The following is a 17,306-nucleotide window of genomic DNA, read 5'->3' as shown; positions in this document are numbered from 1 at the left end:
GGAAGCAGAAAAGTTGCTGCTGAGAACTGATGGGGGCCTTGGGAAGAAGGGTTCTCAGTTGTCACTGTCCATTAGGATTACGCGGGGAGCTTTGAGAACATGCTGAGGCCTGGGTTCCACCCCAGAGTTGCTGACTTCATTGTCCTGGGCAGGGCCCGAGGCCTGGACTCTGTTAAAGCTTGTCGAGTGATGCCAATGTGCAGCCAGGATAGAGGGGCACTGCGTTAAGTGAAGGGTTTGGGCTTGTTCTGATCAAGGTGGTTCTGTAGGTGATGATTTCTTTTAGTGAGTACCCTTACATAGCACACCCAAAGCAGGCAGATCATCAGACTCCCCCGGGAAGCCCCGTCTCAGGCCTCCCGCATCAGAACTGCTGGTTCGGAGCCCTGAAGCTGTAGGTAACATTCCCCGGGTGACTCTGATGCTCACTCAGGCTTGGGGTCATGTTTCTGAGGACCTGAACTGTCCCAGGTGGAGCAAACCAGGAAGGATCTGATGGACAAGGACTAGGCGGCTTTGAGAAGGGAGCAGATAGTGTGGCTTAATCGGAGGGCCTGCTGGTGCAGACTGCCAGCTTGCTCCTTCAGAGTGGTGCAGGGCCATGGCGACCACCATGCTGGCTGGGTTCCAGGAGGTAGAGGAGGCCTCTGGTCCAGTGACGCATAGGGTTTATGCTTGGTGTGTCTTCTTGCCAGATGCTCTCACCCATGATGTCTGAGTGAGCAGAATGGTTCTGTAGCCTGAAAGGTAAAAGAATTTGAGGACCATCTGCTGTCTGAGACCAGTAACAGCACCTAGAAGGGTGGAAGAAACAATACATTAAGGAAGACAGGAAGAAAAATGATTTTTAAGGTGTTGAGAGTATCCTAAACCAGCATGAGACAACACAGAAGACATACAGCAGAGAAAGGGAAGAAAGACTTGAAATTTGTGGGTTTAGGCAACATACCTGAGGCTTTTTCAGAGAGCTTAACTCTGGCCCTTCTGAGGAAATGGCAGCGCTAGTGTTCTGGAGACATCTGGGTATAGCAGGCCTGAGCAAACCAGTTAAAAGGCTCGGCTGCTCCCTAGGGGCCGTGACTCTGGCTGTATGTAGAGCAGCCTAATGCAGAGACATGGGGTTTTCCTGGAGCAACATATCACAAAGCGCTTGCTCGAGCCAGTTAAGCCCACAAACAGCTATCCTTTTGCCATCCTGTGGGATGAATGATGTCACCAGTCAGAAGATACCCGAGGTGTATCACCGGTGACTTTGAAGTTCAAGATAGAGAACTGAGTGGAAGGTAACATTTTCATGTCTACCCATTGAAGGCTGTGTATATGAAAGCAAAAAGAGGACCTAGAACAGAGTACCCGACTGTAAATGCTAAGATACCAGAAGGCTAGACTCCGGGAAGGGATAGAGCAGATTTCATAGAGACTGGGAGAGAGATGTCTAATATGACTTTCACCTGAAATTTTAGGGGAAAGGAGAGAAATGTACAGATGAAAGTATAAATCTGGGTATTCTAAGATTTTATTTATTTATTTATTTATTTATTTGAGAGAGAGAGAATGAGAGACAGAGAGCATGAGAGGGAGGAGGGTCAGAGGGAGAAGCAGACTCCCTGCCAAGCAGGGAGCCCGATGCGGGACTCGATCCCGGGACTCCAGGATCATGACCTGAGCCGAAGGCAGTCGCTTAACCAACTGAGCCACCCAGGCGCCCCAAATCTGGGTATTCTAGAGGCTGTGAGGAATTAGAGAGAAGTTAAATAAAAGTGGAAAAGTTGCAGGAGTAATGCATTTGGAGAAATAGGGTAGAAGATTGGGAATGATGCTTTTGGACTCCTATCTATAAACATTAAATAAGGCCAATAAACATTTGCTTTTGACTTTTACTTGCAAGGAGGAGAGAATTTCCTATTTGATTAATATGACCGTGAAAGCGTATACCTTGTTGAGAAATGGCGGCTTTCCTAGAAGACCTGAGACTGATGTGGTGCATCAGAATGAGCTTTGCCTGTATCAAGATCTGCTATAGAATGGGATGATGCTTGCTCCCTCTGGGCAAGGCCATGTTTCGATTCTTTTGATTGCGTGAGAGGGAAATTTCAGTACTCCAAGATACAGTGACCTGTCAAAGGATTTTACTGCCCCCTGCCTTTTTTTAAAAGATTTTATTTATTTATTTGACACAGAGAGAGACACAGCGAGGGAGGGAACACAAGCAGGGGGAGTGGGAGAGGGAGAAGCAGGCTTCCCACTGAGCAGGGAGCCCGATGCGGGGCTCGATCCCAGGACCCTGGGATCATGACCCGAGCTGAAGGCAGACACTTAACGACACCCAGGTGCCCCTACTTCCCCCTTTTTTCATTCTGACAAATGCAGTGAACACCACCACCCTGTGCCGCCTTCTGCTCTCTGCCTGCAGATGCGTTTCTTCTTACAGCTAAATAGGGGAAGTCTTTCTATTCTCACTCCCATCCTCTCAGATGTGTGGCCCATCTCTTAAGGAACAAAGACACTGGCCTGTGTTAATCCTGCCTGCTTACCTGGGGAAGAATGATTACATGGTGCTGTCAGAGGCTCTCGGGTTCCACTTGGGGAATTTTCCTGAGGGTCTCCTCTAGTAATAGTGCATGGAAATAAATCCCCATCCTAAGGGAAGAAGCATGGTGGAGAGAACAAGAGGAGATTAGCAAATGGAAGTACGAATGATGTGATTGTGGGCATAGACTGCACACCATCGGATCAGAGGGAGGAGAACTATTTTGCTTTCCTAAAAATCATGACAAAATTTATACCAAAGGGAAAATACGGTAGTGATGGAAGTCTCAACTCCCTGAGCATCTTTTGCTAAAATCTGTTTCATTCCATTAGAAGCAGTACCTCTATAAATTAAAAAAAAAAAAAAAGTTTATTATAAAACATTTCAAACATGCAAAAATAGAGTGAATGTGATGAACTCCCAGGGTTGAAGCTCCGGCAAGAATGATTAATCACCCTTGTTTTATCTGTACTCCAACCACCCCCCTTCGTCCCACTAGGTTATTTAAAGCAAATCCAAGACATTATACCATTTAACCTGTAAAGGCTTCAGTATGAATCGCTAAAGGATAAGGATGTGATTGTTGTTGTTGTTTTATTATTATTAATTTAACATAACCGGGGGGAAACGTGGCATCCTTGTGTGAAAGTGACTGTGCCTCCCCAGAGTTTATACCTCCCAGAAAAAGAAATAGTGCATTTTCTCAGCAATACACTCTAAATCTGGGCAGAGATTGCAGAGAAGTTCAGGGAAAAGAATTTATAATCTTGTAGCTAGGGATTTAAAAAAAACAAGAAAGACCAGAAGCTTCTCTGAAATGAAATTTTCACCTATTTTATCAGACTTATTTAGGAAGAGAGGGAGAACCATGTGAACAAACCAGTGTGATCGAACACATTGCTTTTTGATAAGCTTAGATTTTTAGAAACAAGATACACAAGAGATGGTGAGAGGCAGTATAACGAGGACTAAATGCAGGAGCAACCCAGATCCACGAGAAGAGCATCCGGAGGTCGGTGCCCAGCATCAACTACGATCTGAAGAACCGACTGCAGAGGATAAAAAGCTCTAGAAGCAACATACAGAGTGAAAACAGCAAGGGCAGTTAGTTCTGTAATAACAGATGGTGGAGAGAAAGGAGAAGGCCACAGTCCCATTTTCCTTCTAACTTTACATAGCAGAACGATTGCTAACCTAGCGAAGGTTCAATAAAAAACAGATCTAGGCCAACAAAAAACCAAGACCAGGAGAATTGAGAAGATAGTAATAAACCAGGCCATTGTTTTAAGTGTTTCTAACTATGCACTTGCAGACAAATGTAAAGAATTTATAACTAGCCCAGGCATTCTCCACCAGGCATCTCCCCGATCTTGGAGAACAGGAAGGGTATGAAAAGAAAGCTGTTGAGTGAGGTATTAGTTTCTTGTTGCGGCTATAACAAATTACGACCAGTTGGGTGGCTTAAAGCAACACAGATTTAGGGGCACCTGGGTGGCTCAGTCAGTTGAGTGGTTTCGGCTCAGGTCAGGATCTCATGGATCTTGAGATCAAGCCCTGCGTCAGGCTCCGTGCTCATTGGGGAGTTTGCTTGAAGATTCTCTCCCTCTGCCCCTCCCCCCATTCCTGTGTGTGCACGTACGCACTTTCTCTCTAAAATAAATACATCTAAAAACACAAGTTTATTATCTTACAGTTCTTTTTTTTTTTTTTTAAGATTTTATTTATTTATTTATTTTTTTAGAGAGCGAGCGAGAGAGAAACAGCATGAGAGGGGAGAGGGTCAGAGGGAGAAGCAGGCTCCCCGCTGAGCCGGGAGCCCGATGTGGGACTCGATCCCAGGACCCTGGGATCATGACCTGAGCCGAAGGCAGACGCTTAACCATCTGAGCCACCCAGGCGCCCTATTATCTTACAGTTCTATAGAAGTCTGAAATGGGTCTCATTGGGCTAAAATCAACATATCAGCGGTGCCATCTTACTTTCTGGGGGCTCTAGGGAAGAATCCATTTTCTTGCCTTTTCTAGCTTCTGGAGAAGGCCCAGATTCCTTGGCTCTTGGTCCCCTTTCATCCTCAAAGCCAGCAGTGGCTTGTCAAGTCTTTCTCGCATCGCATCACGGTGGCACCAACTCTTCTGCCTCCCAGGGCCATTATTTTGTCCACAAAAGGGATAATCCAGCTTTCTGAGAAAGACGTAGATTCTGAGCATTCTGCACTGAATAATTTGAAGTTGATTCCTGCCCAATTTCTAGGATAATCTGTTAAACCTGGTTAGCAAAGTATGAGGAGAAGAAAGGAAGATCTCTAGTAAGTGGTATGGATTCACTAAAAACAAAACATGCTAAACTAATCTCATTTTTGGTTCAATTTTAATTTTTTATTGAAGTATATTATAAAAGGAACAGTGCACATAATTGTACAGCTTGATGAATTTTCACATGTGACCATCATCCACATCAAAAAACCAGCCCCCTGAAACCCTCTTGTGTTCCTCCCAGTCACTCCTCCTTGTCCCCCATGCACACACAAAGGGAAATCACTGTTCTTCTTATAGCATAGATTCGTTTTGGCCATTCTTATGTAAGTGGATATATAAGATATGCATTATTTTGTGTCAGACTTGTTCACTTAATATGTTTGTGAAGTTCATATTTTTATAGTTGTAGATAGTTCATACCATTATTTAGTATTCTGCTGTATTTAGCCACTCTACTGTTGATTGGCATTTGGGTTGTTTCTAATGATTATTTTTACAATTATTATTTTTAAGTAAACTCTACGCCCAGCACAGGGCTCAAACTCAGGACCCTGAAATCAAGAATCATATGCTCAGGGGTGCCTGGCTGGCTCAGCTGGTAGGGCATGTGACTCTTGGTCTCAGAGTCCTGAGTTTGAGCCCCATGTTGGGTGTAGAGGTTATACTTAAAAAAAAAAAAATCGCATGCTCTACGGGATTGTGGTTATTTTTCATTTTTTTTTTAAAAGATTTTTAAAATTTATTTGACAGAGACACAGCGAGAGAGGGAACACAAGCAGGGGGAGTGGGAGAGGGAGAAACAGGCTTCCCGCTGAGCAGGGAGGCCCATGCAGGGCTCGATCCCAGGACCCTGGGATCACGACCTGAGCCGAAGGCAGACGCCTAACGACTGAGCCACCCAGGCACCCCTCTAATTTTTGACTATTACAATGGAATAGCTATGAACATTCTAGCATAAATCTGTGCTAATTTCATTTGAATCATTTGATGTGTCATTAAATTGCAAGAACAGAGATGTATACAGATTTCAGAAAAGTTCTTGGCAAATTCTCATGATATTCTTGTTGACAAGGTAGAATGAAGTGGACTAGATAAAAGAATAGTTTGGTGGATTCTTAGTTGATGTTGTGGAATAATGACAGCATAGAGGAAGGTCTCTAATGATAGACTACAGGGCTCTGCCTATCTAGTCAACATTTTTGTTCATGACTTCAAGGAAGACCCAGAGGTATGCTAATCAAACTTGCAGATTTCACAAAATTGAAGGCTTTTGAAGTGCCTGGTAAAATTAAGGGGGAAAATCCATTTTTAGTAGTTGGGAATGATGTCCAAAAATTTACAGAGGAGAGGTGCTAGGAATAAATGTTAAAGTCTCATATTTGGTATTAAAAAAATCACTTTTGGGGTGCCTGGTTGGCTCAGTGGGTTAAGCAGCTGCCTTTGGCTCAGGTCATGATCCCTGAGTCCCTGGATTGAGTCCCGCATTGGACTCCCTGCTCTGCAGGGAGCCTGCTTCTCCCTGTGCCCCTCACCCCGCTCATGCTCTCTCTCAAATAAATAAATACAATCTTTTTTTTAAAAAAGATTTTGTTTTTCTTTTTATTATTTATTTATTACTGTTTTACTTATTAGAGAGCACGAGTTGGGCGAGGGTCAGAGGAAGAGGGAGAAGCAGGCTCCCTGCCGAGCAGGGAGTCCCATGCGGGACTCAATCCCAGGACCCTGGGATCATGACCTGAGCCAAAGGCAACCGCTTAACCGACTGAGCCACCCAGGTGTCCCTCAAATAAATAAAATCTTAAAAAAAAAAAAATCACTTTTGGGATGCCTGGGTGTCTCAGTCGGTTAAGCATCTGCCTTCGGCTGAGGTCATGGTCCCAGGGTCCTGGGATCGAGTCCCACATAGGACTGCCTGCTCGGCGGGAAGCCTGCTTCTCCCTCTGCCTGTCTTTCCCCTTGCTTGTACTGTCTCTTTCTAACAAATAAATAAATAAAAAAAATATTTAAAAAAAAATCATTTTTATAGGCCCCAAAAGGGGTATAGGGAAATGCTCATCAGTTTGAGGTGGAATTGTAGTTGACAGTGAATTCAAACCGAGACCCCATAGTCTGCAAAAATGTCTGGAGTGTTCTCTGTGGGTCTCATGTTTCAGGGACATCCTGACAAAGTGAAGTGGATGCAGAGGGGAGAATCTCAATGGTGAGTGGCCTGGAAGCCATATTCAGGAGGCTGAAGAAACTGGGTTTTTAGCCCCAAAGGCGGAAGCCTCCAGGGGGACAGGATGTTAATCTTTAGTGATAAGAAGGGCCATTATGTGGATGCACATTTAGCCGGATTCTGTGTGGTTCCAGAGGAGAGGACTACTGGGTAGAAGTTGTGAAGAAGAAGTTTTTGGCTTCATGGAAGGAAGAGCTATTGATCTTTTTAAAAATGGAATGGGTTGTCTCATAGATAAAGTACTGAGGTTTTATAGTCCCTGGGAATTTGAAGCAGAAAATAGACTGAAGAGTGGCCTAAGTTTTATGTGTTACATTTTACATATTTAAAACTAACAGTGCTGGAAAAAAACAAAACAAAAACCAAAAAATTACAATGTTGGGAGAATTGTGGGGTTTATGTTCTTTTTCAGGGACTGTTTAGTGTGGGCTTCTAAACCAAATCTGGCCATCTGATTCGGAGTGGGCCTGCAAGCTTTGTTCTGTTCTGGATCAACCTGTGTGTGTGCTTTCCTTACTTTTAGTTCTACAGCTGATGCTGGGGCCTTGGTGCTAGGACTAGTCTCCTACTCCAGGAGAGCCCATGTAGGTTGGCTTTGATGACCATTCAGGAGCATCTCTCTCTCTCTCTCTCTCTCTCTTTTAAGATTTTACTTATTTACTTGAGAGAGAGAGCAAGCAAGAGCAAGCATGAGCTGGAGGGAGGGGCAGAGGGAGGAGCAGGAAGCTGAGCAGGGAGCCTGGCACCAGATCCCAGGACCCTGAGATCACAACCTGAGCCTAAGGCACGTCCAACTGACTGAACCACCCAGGCGCCCCTCGGGAGCATCTGTTTAGATGATTGTAGGAGTGGCTTCTTCAAAGCCTCTCCTTCCTCCAAAGCAGGTCAAAGTAGGAATGGAGCTGCACCTGAGTCAAGGGTCCAGGGTGATTTCAGGCCGTCTTCTTGTGGACTTGGCCCGGTGTTGGGTGGAGATGGAGTTACACCTAGCGGTAGGAGGGTAGGGCATTTCTGTCCTTGAGGTTGACTTGCGGTTGCCTCCATTATTACTCTAAGCCCGTGGTCCCCTCCTTTCCCTGCTGCTGAAGCAGGAGGCTGGGCTCCACCTTAAGAACAGTGCACTAGGCCGGGCTTTGGGGTCTCCGGTCAGCTGTGTCTGCTGAGGGTGAGGACAAAGAGCCCAGTCAGCGGCGCTGCCTGCCATACCCATTTACTGCTCCCGTGGCCAAGAGGCCCCAGAGGAAGCTGGGCTTTGGAGAAGGTGAGGGCCAGCTCTCTTCAGGCAGTTCCTCTGCTCCTGGTTTCTTTCCAGAGGATTCCCTTCTTCATTCAAACCAAGTCCCTGTGCTTACTACAGAGAGTAGATCAGGGCAAGATGGTGGGTCAGTGGCTGAGAAAATAAGGCTCAGGTGCGGGGGAGGGAGAAAAACTGGCGGGTCAAAGGAGGGATACAAATGGATGGATATGGAATTCAAGTAGCGAAGCAGTAGGGATTAAAATGCAAACGATCCATGTATTTTCATTTCAGAATTTGTTGTAGTAAAGGATGATGAGTTGTCTGTTTGCTGCCCACATGCCTGGACAAAGCCAAGAGCAGATCCCTGTGGTGCATGGCTGCAGATTGACTCTGATCCAGAACTAGTCCCTTCAGCCTATCCCGGCTTGGTGTTGGGCCCATCCATCTCAATGAGGTGATCCCATTCCTTTGTGAAGAGGGCAGCATCAGGTGTCCCTGGTATTTCTTTTAAATTTTTTTTTTTAAAGATTTTATTTATTTATTTGAGAGAGAGCACATGAGAGGGGGGAGGGTCAGAGGGAGAAGCAGACTCCCTGCCGATCAGGGAGTCCGATGCGGGACTCGATCCAGGGACTCCAGGATCATGACCTGAGCCGAAGGCAGTCGCTTAACCAACTGAGCCACCCAGGCGCCCCTCTTTTAAATTTTTTTAAGTAGCTCTACACCCAGTGTGGGCCTTGAACTCAGGACCCCAAGATCAAGAGTTGCATGCTCTACTGACTGAGCCAACCAGGTGCCCCCCATTTTTTTTTTGTCCCTCATGTTTTTCTTTTTGTAAAGATTTTATTTATTTATTTGGGGGAGAGAGAGAGCGAGCAAGCATGAGCAGGGGGAGAGGCAGAGGCAGAGGGAGAGGGAGAAGCAGGCTCCCCGCTGAGCAAGGAGCCCGATGTAGGGCTTGATCCTAAGACCCCGAAATCATGACCTGAGCCGAAGGCAGACGCCTAACCGACTGAGTCACCCAGGAGGCCCTGTCCCTGGCGTTTCTAATCAGAAACCTGGGCCGGGTCCTATTTGTGAGGCAGCAGCAGAGTCCAAGGGTGAGGCGTAGGGGTTACAGGATGGAGAGAAGGGGTATGAGGGCTACTGAATGGCTGGAAACAGAAGTCCAGTGGGGAGTAAAGGATGGGTGATTGACTGCGGAGGGTCAGCGGACCTGAAAGACTTGTGGAAGGTGAGATACAGGCGCTTTGGTCACTTTGTGGGGTGCTTGTGGAGATTGTGTGCTTGTGTCTTTAATTATTAACTTAGCACGGAGGAATTACGGGCGTAGTCTTGCCCAGCCCTGTGATCAGGTTTGGTTGTTTATTGTCTTGTTTATTAGGCAAAAAGGCAAGTTTTTGTATAGGAGTAGGATACCCTGTCTAGGGAAGAGCAGGAAAGAACTTGGGCAGCCAGTAGACTAGGAAGGGGTGTAAAGGAGGAAGAGGCAGAAACCGAAGACGAGCCAGCTGCTCCCTGAGGTTGGTCTTTCCTGCTTCTCAGGATGAAGATGCTTCTGGGCCAGGGTGGTGAGACCAGGACACAAGACAACAGGAGGATTAGGGACAGTGAAGGAGGAGGCTTCCTGTGTTAGTGGCCTGAAGCTGGCAAGCCCAGCACCAGACCTCTCTTTCTCCACTGGGAAGGCAGGCTGATTCTGACCTTGCCCTTGGAGCTCTTGCAAGGACTGGTAAGCCCTCCTCCTGGGTTGTGGCTGAGCCAGGAAGGCAGGCTCAGTGAGGTGATGGGCTGCCACAGTGGAGGCGGGCTGCAGTGCCCGCCTGCACGCTTCAGGCGCCGGTGCGGGATCTGGAACCTTCAGCTGGCTCTCAGAATCCTTTCTTTTCACTTTCTTCCCGGCCACATCCTGGGGCTAGGGGTCAACCTCACAGCATCTGGGCTTTCCTTCTTGATTTTCTTTCCTCTGAAGTACTGGATTGAAACTTTTTTAGGGGTAATGGATTTCTCCGAGATTCTGACAAAGGCCATGGACCTTTTTCTTAGAAAAATGCATATACTGGGGGGCGCCTGGGTGGCTCAGTCATTAAGCATCTGCCTTCGGCTCAGGTCATGATCCCAGGGTCCTGAGATTGAGCATCGGGCTCCCTGCTCAGCGGGGAGCCTGCTTCTCCCTCTCCCACTCCCCCTGCTTGTGTTCCCTCTGTCGCTGTGTCTCTCTGTCAAATAAATAGGATCTTTTAAAAAAAAATGCATATACTTTGGACATATGTACATAACTATTTACGAGGAATTTCAGGCCTTGTGGAAGCCCTAGGTTAAGAACCCTGGCTCTCAGGGTGATCCATGAACTTTCCCAAAGCTCATCTGGTTAAAGGGATTGCCTCTACCCCAGGGTAGGACTTAAGGAATGTTTGTGGCTCACTGTTTTGCATTGTCCGGTCAGGAAAAATAGGAACTATAGGAACCTCGGCTCCAAGGATCTTTCCAAGTACAAAAACAAGCGGCTGAGCTGGCAGGCAGTAGCAGGAAGTCTGGCCCCCAGTCTAATCCTTGGCCACACGTCCTGACCTGCCGGCCCAGCACTGGATAAGTCACAACAGGATTCGGCAAGGTTAACAATACCACAGAGCGCTGAGTCCTGGAGCTCATATCAGGAGGTAGAGGGGTGCAAAAGCTGGGAGGATGGTGACTTTTCAGAGCCAATAGCTGGAAAACATCACTAATCCTGTATGGCTACCGGTTACCTCCCACTGCTGTGAGCACTGTTGAATGTAAGCAAATCCAGTTACTTTGTGTTTCCTCCCGGGTAAGTGCTAAAGGGTGTGTGTGACGCTGCCCACACAGAAGTTTATTGGGAGCCTTTGAATGCTAATGGTGAGGACCTGCTGGGCAGAGGTTTTGAATACAGAGCCCATCAGAGCCCAAACACTGTCTTTGGCCAAAGATGACTGCTACTGGAAATAATGCTTGGGGGGGTCTAAGGCTCTTTGGGTGGTAGGGTTGGTCACCGATCAGAATTATTTTTTCAGGTCTCTTAACCTTCATTAACTGTGCCTACGTCAAGTGGGGAACGCTGGTACAAGATATCTTCACCTATGCTAAAGTGTTGGCGCTGATTGCTGTCATCATCGCGGGCATTGTTAGACTTGGCCAGGGTAAGCGGGAGAGCAATGAACTCTTGAGCATTTTCTGAGTCCTACTTCTTTAAATGCCCTTTGTGCATTCTCATTTGCTAGATGCCATAATTTCCATTTTGTAGAGGAGACTGAGGCTGCAGAACTAAGTATCTTGCCCAAATCCCCAGCTCCTAGTACGTCAGTGGGGATTTGTACTCAGACTGACCTCAAAGCCTGTCTTCTCTGCATGCTCCCAGAGGAGGCTGATCTTGGCTGATCTCACACTCCCGTCATGCCCTGGGAGCTGGCTTTAGCTGACAGTCCAGCCCAGTGCTGTGGCTATGATTGTTCTGCCCTTGGAAGTTCTTCTGCAAGGGCGGAAATGAACTCCTTGTATCCACTCCTCTCCAGTTTCCAGGTAGGAACACCTGCCCCACCACTCTGTTGCCCTGGGCGTAAGGAGCGCTATCCTTCCTCCATCCTGTACCAGCTGTTTGTGGTGTTAGAAAGGGGATCGGAATGGGGCAGGACAGAACCACATCCCTTCTATTCTATAGGCCTGCTCCGCCGTGGTTTCTTACCCTAGAAGGCCATCACAGTCCTTCCTGTCAAGATCCTCGTGCTGTCCCCTGCACTCCAGCCCATCACTGTAGAGGTCTCTCTCCCGTTCCCTGTTTTTTTTACCAGCGCCCTTGCTGCCGAAGGTGTTCTGAGCCACTCACTTGCTGTAAGCGTCATGTTCTCCCACTCCTTTTCTGGATCACTTTGAAGCTGGGGGTAGGCCACTAATCCTTCTGCCTTTCCATGTTCTCTGGACTCTAGGAGCCTCGACGCACTTTGAGAATTCTTTTGAGGGTTCATCATTTGCAATGGGTGATATTGCCCTGGCACTGTACTCGGCTCTGTTCTCTTACTCGGGCTGGGACACGCTCAACTACGTCACTGAAGAGATCAAGAATCCTGAGAGGTAGGTATCTCACCATCAGTCTTCCATGGCAATAAGGATAGCTCTCATTTACTGAGAGAGCCCACCACAACCACTGAGACAGATTTTATCAGTGCCACTTGAATAGATGGCAGGCCTGAAGGCCAGGGAGATAGATTGTCCAGGATAACAGCAGGCCTTTTCACATCTGTCCCTTCATTCCTGCATTCATTACAGCAGGTTGTACTGTGTGTTCATGTGTGCTTTCTCATGGGTTTTCCTTGATATTCACCCACCCTTATCCCCACATAGATAACTTTAGGTCATAGATGCCCCAAAACTTTCCTGTTTTCTTTTTGAGCCCTTCCTGGTTTCTCAAATTTGTACTGACATAGCGGTATTGTGTCAGCATTTAACAGTATTACTTCAGCCTGGTTATTCTAAATTATTCGGCCGTCATGCAGAGTGACAAGAGCACTGGACAGGGAGTCAAAGGGCCTGGAGCCTGTCTTTCCACTAATTTGAATCCCCTGCCAACTCTGCCTGCTTCCTTATCTGTAAATTGAGGGGGTTGAATTATATGATCTCCAGAGCCCTTCCTGGCTCTAAAATTCAATGATTCTTGGAACTAAGATTACCAGGGAGTGGAGTTTCTGCAAATTTTTAAGTCAAAATAATAAACTCCTCTTGGCACACTGCCAGTGTTGCAGTCCCTGGAGCAAATGCTAGAAGCAGGACTGAAGCCTGGGTGGTGCTCCCACCTACTGGACAGAAGCTAAATGACTTGAGTATGTCCCCTCTCCCTCACCGTGAAGAATGTTTATGAAGGTCAGAGCTTTATTGGTCTAGAGGACCTTGTCTTTGTGTTTTCCTCTTAGCCACTGGTTAGGATGGCCCCCCAGGTTCTCACACTGAGTAAGGGGATGGAGTGAACACAGTTCCCAGGTTGCTTATTTGGATACACACATTGTTCTTGTGAGGGCCTTATTCTCTGGATTTCACAATTTGCCTAATTTCCTCTAGTATTTCTCAACCTTAAGACAAATTTCCCGGGGTGCCTCAGTCGTTAAGCGTCTGCCTTCGGCTCAGGTCGTGGGATCGAGCCCCACATCGGGCTCCCTGCTCAGCGGGAAGCCTGCTTCTCCCTCTCCCACTCCCCCTGCTTGTGTTCCCTCTCTCGCTGTGTCTCTGTCAAATAAATAAAATCTTTAAAAAAAAAAAAGACAAATTTCCCATGTTGGCAATCTTAAGAAGGAATCCTGACACCAAGAGACCTTGGATGTAAAAAAACCCCCCAAAACCCACTAGCCCCCCTGCCCCCCTGTCATTTCCTGTGCTATTCCACGGTGACATTGTTCTCTATTAATCCTTTTTCTGCTGTTTCTTCTAAATGTGATATTCCTTTCCCTTGATGCTCTTTAAGCTCTGAGCTCAAGAATGAAGTCACTGTTGTACACAGCTTCAAAGGCAAAAGCACTGGGGAAACGCGCAGGCGGCCCCATCCCTGGATTGGTGTGGGAGTCTGAGGATTAAAGGAGATGGGGATGTGACCCTGGGACTAATGTGTGCATTATTCTTTTTGGCTGTAGGAATCTGCCCCTGTCCATTGGCATTTCCATGCCCATTGTCACCATCATCTACATCTTGACCAATGTGGCCTATTACACCGTCCTAGACATGAGGGACATCCTAGCCAGTGATGCTGTTGCTGTGGTAAAGGATTTTCACTAGCAGAAGGCTGATGGTGTGTTTGTGGGCTTCTCGGAACCCTGGAGCTCCAGTCCTGGAGAGGGGGCAGTCCTTGAAAGGAGTATGCATAGGGGCACCTAGCTGGCTCAGTTGGTTGAGTGGGCAAACTCTTGATCTTGGGGTTTAGGGTTTGAGCCCTGTTTGGTGTAGGGATTACTTAAAAGTATGCTTCCGATACTGGGTTTACAAGGTTGTCACTCCAGCTGTGGAAGGAAGAAGGGTTGGTTAGTTTAGGGGCCATCTCGGGGCATGCCTGCATCCTTTTTAGATCCTGCTAATGACTCGTTTTTGTTCCTTTCCCTTAGACTTTTGCAGACCAGATTTTTGGAATTTTCAACTGGACAATTCCGCTGGCGGTTGCGTTATCCTGCTTTGGTGGCCTCAATGCCTCCATCGTGGCTGCTTCTAGGTAGGAGTGGTGCCTTTTACGGGGGGTTTGTGAGGAGCTATGGCGGGGAAGGGTAGGACTTACGGGACCGAGTTTAGTCACTGTGTTCCCCAAGTCATATTTACCCCTTTGTTGTTTCCATCAGCAGCCTCCAGTTCTCACTAATCTCAAAACTGAACCCCATTCCCTATTATTCACTTTTTTGAAGGAGGGCAGTGGGAGGGCTACGAGGCATGTGTTCAGCCCCACCCAGTGTCCCCCAAGTTTCTCAGCCTCTCTCATCTTACCCAAAATAGGCTTTTCTTTGTGGGTTCAAGAGAAGGCCATCTCCCTGATGCTATCTGCATGATTCATGTTGAGCGGTTCACACCAATACCTGCTCTGCTCTTCAATGTAAGTGACCTCAAGGATGGGGCTGAAAGCCAGACCGGGGGAAATGTTAACAGAAGTGGGGGCACGTGGTTAAGCGTCCCACTTCATTTCAGCTAAGGTCATGGTCTCAGGGTCGTGAGATTGAGCCCCACGCTTAGCGTGGAGTCTGCTCAAGGCTCACTCTCCCTCTACCCCCACCCCAATAAATAAATCTTAAAAAACCAGAAACCAGTAGAAGCAACTGTTCTAGCTTTCCCAAAAATCTTATAGAATTTAATAGAAAAACTATCTTCTCTTAAAAAAAAAAAAAAGTTGGGCGCCTGGGTGGCTCAGTTGGTTAAGCGACTGCCTTTAGCTCAGGTCATGATCCTGGAGTCCCTGGATCGAGTCCCGCATCGGGCTCCCTGCTCGGCGGGGAGTCTGCTTCTCCCTCTGACCCTCCCCCCACTCATGTGCTCTCTCTCTCTCAAATAAAATCTTTAAAAAAAAAAAAAAGATTTGAGAGGGAGCCTGTGCACAGGGGTGAGGCGCAGAGAGAGGTCTTTTAAGCAGACTCCTCAGGGAGGGTGCAACCAGACATGGGCTTGAACTCATGACCCTGAGATCCCAACCTGAGCCAAAACCAAGGGTCAGACACTTAACTGACTGAACCACCCAGGCGCCTCTAGACAAAGTACATTTGAAATGGATTTTTAAGGTTAGGTTGCAAAAGGTGGAGATGGGCTTTAGGTTAAGAGAAACAGTATGGGGGGGGGGCACCTGGTTGGCTCAGTCAGTAGGGCATGCTAACTCTTGGCCTCGGGGGTGTCATGAGTTGGAGCCCCATGTTGGACTTAAGATTACTTAAAAAATAAAAGGCATTTAAAAAAACCCCCAAACCGTATCGAAGTCCTGGGGTAAAGCAGCTCATGTGAAGTTGGGTAGTAGGAGATAAAACCTGGAAATGTAGGTTGGAGCCATTATGGAGAGGCTCTTCAGCAAAAGATTTGTGAGGAATTGTTTTGATCTGTGGCAAAGGTTTGAAGCATGGGCCTGAAAAAACAATTGAGGCGCCCCTGGCTTACTAGAAAAGGAAGGAGATGCTGTAACTCGGGTGCTGAAGCGTGTGGGAACAGAAGAGGATCGGGGCGGCGGGGGGGGGGGGGGCGCAGGGGAGAGGCGAGACGCTGAGGACTTGAGAAGGGGCTGGATCTCTGGGAGACCAAAGAGGGGGAAGCGCGCCTCCAGTGACAGGCCGTGAGAGGAGCTGACGTGGGCCTGTGCCTGCAGGGTATCATGGCACTGATCTACCTGTGTGTGGAGGACATCTTCCAGCTCATTAACTACTACAGCTTCAGCTACTGGTTCTTTGTGGGGCTCTCTATTGTGGGTCAGCTTTATCTGCGCTGGAAGGAGCCTAATCGGCCTCGTCCCCTCAAGGTACTCTAGCTTCATCCTCCCTTTGCACGGGCCTCAGGGGTGGTAGGGTGTGGAGATGAAGGGGATGGAAAGGCTCAGTGCCCTGATCCTCACAGGAGACACTTACTATAGCTGCCACTCTGAGCTCACCTCCAGCTGTCTCCTCTGTGCCCTCCAGCTCAGCCTGTTCTTCCCCATTGTCTTCTGCCTCTGCACCATCTTCCTGGTAGCTGTGCCACTTTACAGCGACACCATCAACTCCCTCATCGGCATTGGCATCGCCCTCTCAGGCCTGCCCTTCTACTTCCTCATCATCAGAGTGCCAGAACACAAAAGACCTCACTGCCTCCGAAGGATTGTGGGTAAGCCTTTGGATCTTCAAGATGATGAGCAATCCTATGGCTTTCTCCACCCCCCATCTGGTACCTGCCGGCATCAACTTTGCCCTAGCCCCTTCCTGTTGTTGACTGTAAGGCTTAAGGGAATTATCCCTTAGGCCAGCCCCGGTCAGTGCCACCTGACTTGAGCTCAGCTGACCTCTTCTCAGTTCTGACTTACATTTCTCTTTGTAGCATCCGCTACATGGTACCTCCAGGTCTTATGTATGTCCGTTGCTGCAGAGATGGATTTGGAAGATGGAGAGATGCCCAAGCACCGAGATCCCAAGTCTAACTAAATACCATCTAGAATCAATCCTGAGATGTGGAAAGCAGGGGATCTTGTCCCTTACTGGCTGGAGCCAAGGAAGATGAAAAGGAAAAGTACATCTCCTTGTTGAAGCTGCTCAGACCAGGCTTCGGGACAGGTGCCTTCAATTTTCGAACTTGCTGTTTGAGAGATGAAAAGTAATTTATTTGTTCTGCTACACATTGCTTTATTGTCCCTTTTAAAAAAAATCTGGAACAGACTGTGGTGGGGAGCATGTCAGGTGTGGGCTTGGTTTTACTAGTAGCACATTCCCACGCGTTAAGACAGTCGCTCACCTCTGGGTGTGCCCACCCACTCCTTTTCCTTTAAAAGGGCCAATAATGCTCCGGACTTCCTGTCTCCTTTAGAGAGACATGAAACTGTCACAGGTGCTAGATAATAAAAGGGTTATGTTGTAAACTTTGAGT

At 47.6% G+C, this 17,306-nt stretch overlaps 1 protein-coding gene across 11 annotated transcripts in view; it reads left to right on the top strand.

The window, feature by feature from the left end:
* The window catches only part of SLC7A7 (solute carrier family 7 member 7), a 93,282-nt gene extending 75,984 nt beyond the window's left edge, over positions 1–17,298 (top strand). For 8 of the 11 annotated variants that reach the window (XM_064570811.1, XM_064570812.1, XM_064570808.1 and 5 more), the window contains 8 exons: positions 11,273–11,398; positions 12,182–12,326; positions 13,874–13,997; positions 14,339–14,442; positions 14,718–14,814; positions 16,063–16,212; positions 16,370–16,553; positions 16,764–17,298. In XM_064570811.1, coding sequence (XP_064426881.1) covers positions 11,273–11,398; positions 12,182–12,326; positions 13,874–13,997; positions 14,339–14,442; positions 14,718–14,814; positions 16,063–16,212; positions 16,370–16,553; positions 16,764–16,867 — 1,034 coding nt within the window. In that variant the 3' untranslated portion in view covers positions 16,868–17,298. Of the gene's footprint in view, positions 1–11,272; positions 11,399–12,181; positions 12,327–13,873; positions 13,998–14,338; positions 14,443–14,717; positions 14,815–16,062; positions 16,213–16,369; positions 16,554–16,763 lie in introns of those variants that run through there. The other 3 variants (XM_064570807.1, XM_064570815.1, XM_064570816.1) reach the window with 3 other exon arrangements.
* The last annotated feature ends 8 nt before the right edge of the window (positions 17,299–17,306 follow it).

The sequence above is a fragment of the Mirounga angustirostris genome, unplaced genomic scaffold (assembly GCF_029215605.1).
Source record: "Mirounga angustirostris isolate CCGP_5_RB_7025 unplaced genomic scaffold, mMirAng1.0.hap1 SCAF_9, whole genome shotgun sequence".
Lineage (NCBI taxonomy): Eukaryota > Metazoa > Chordata > Mammalia > Carnivora > Phocidae > Mirounga > Mirounga angustirostris.
This window is presented reverse-complemented; position numbering and strand designations above follow the sequence as displayed.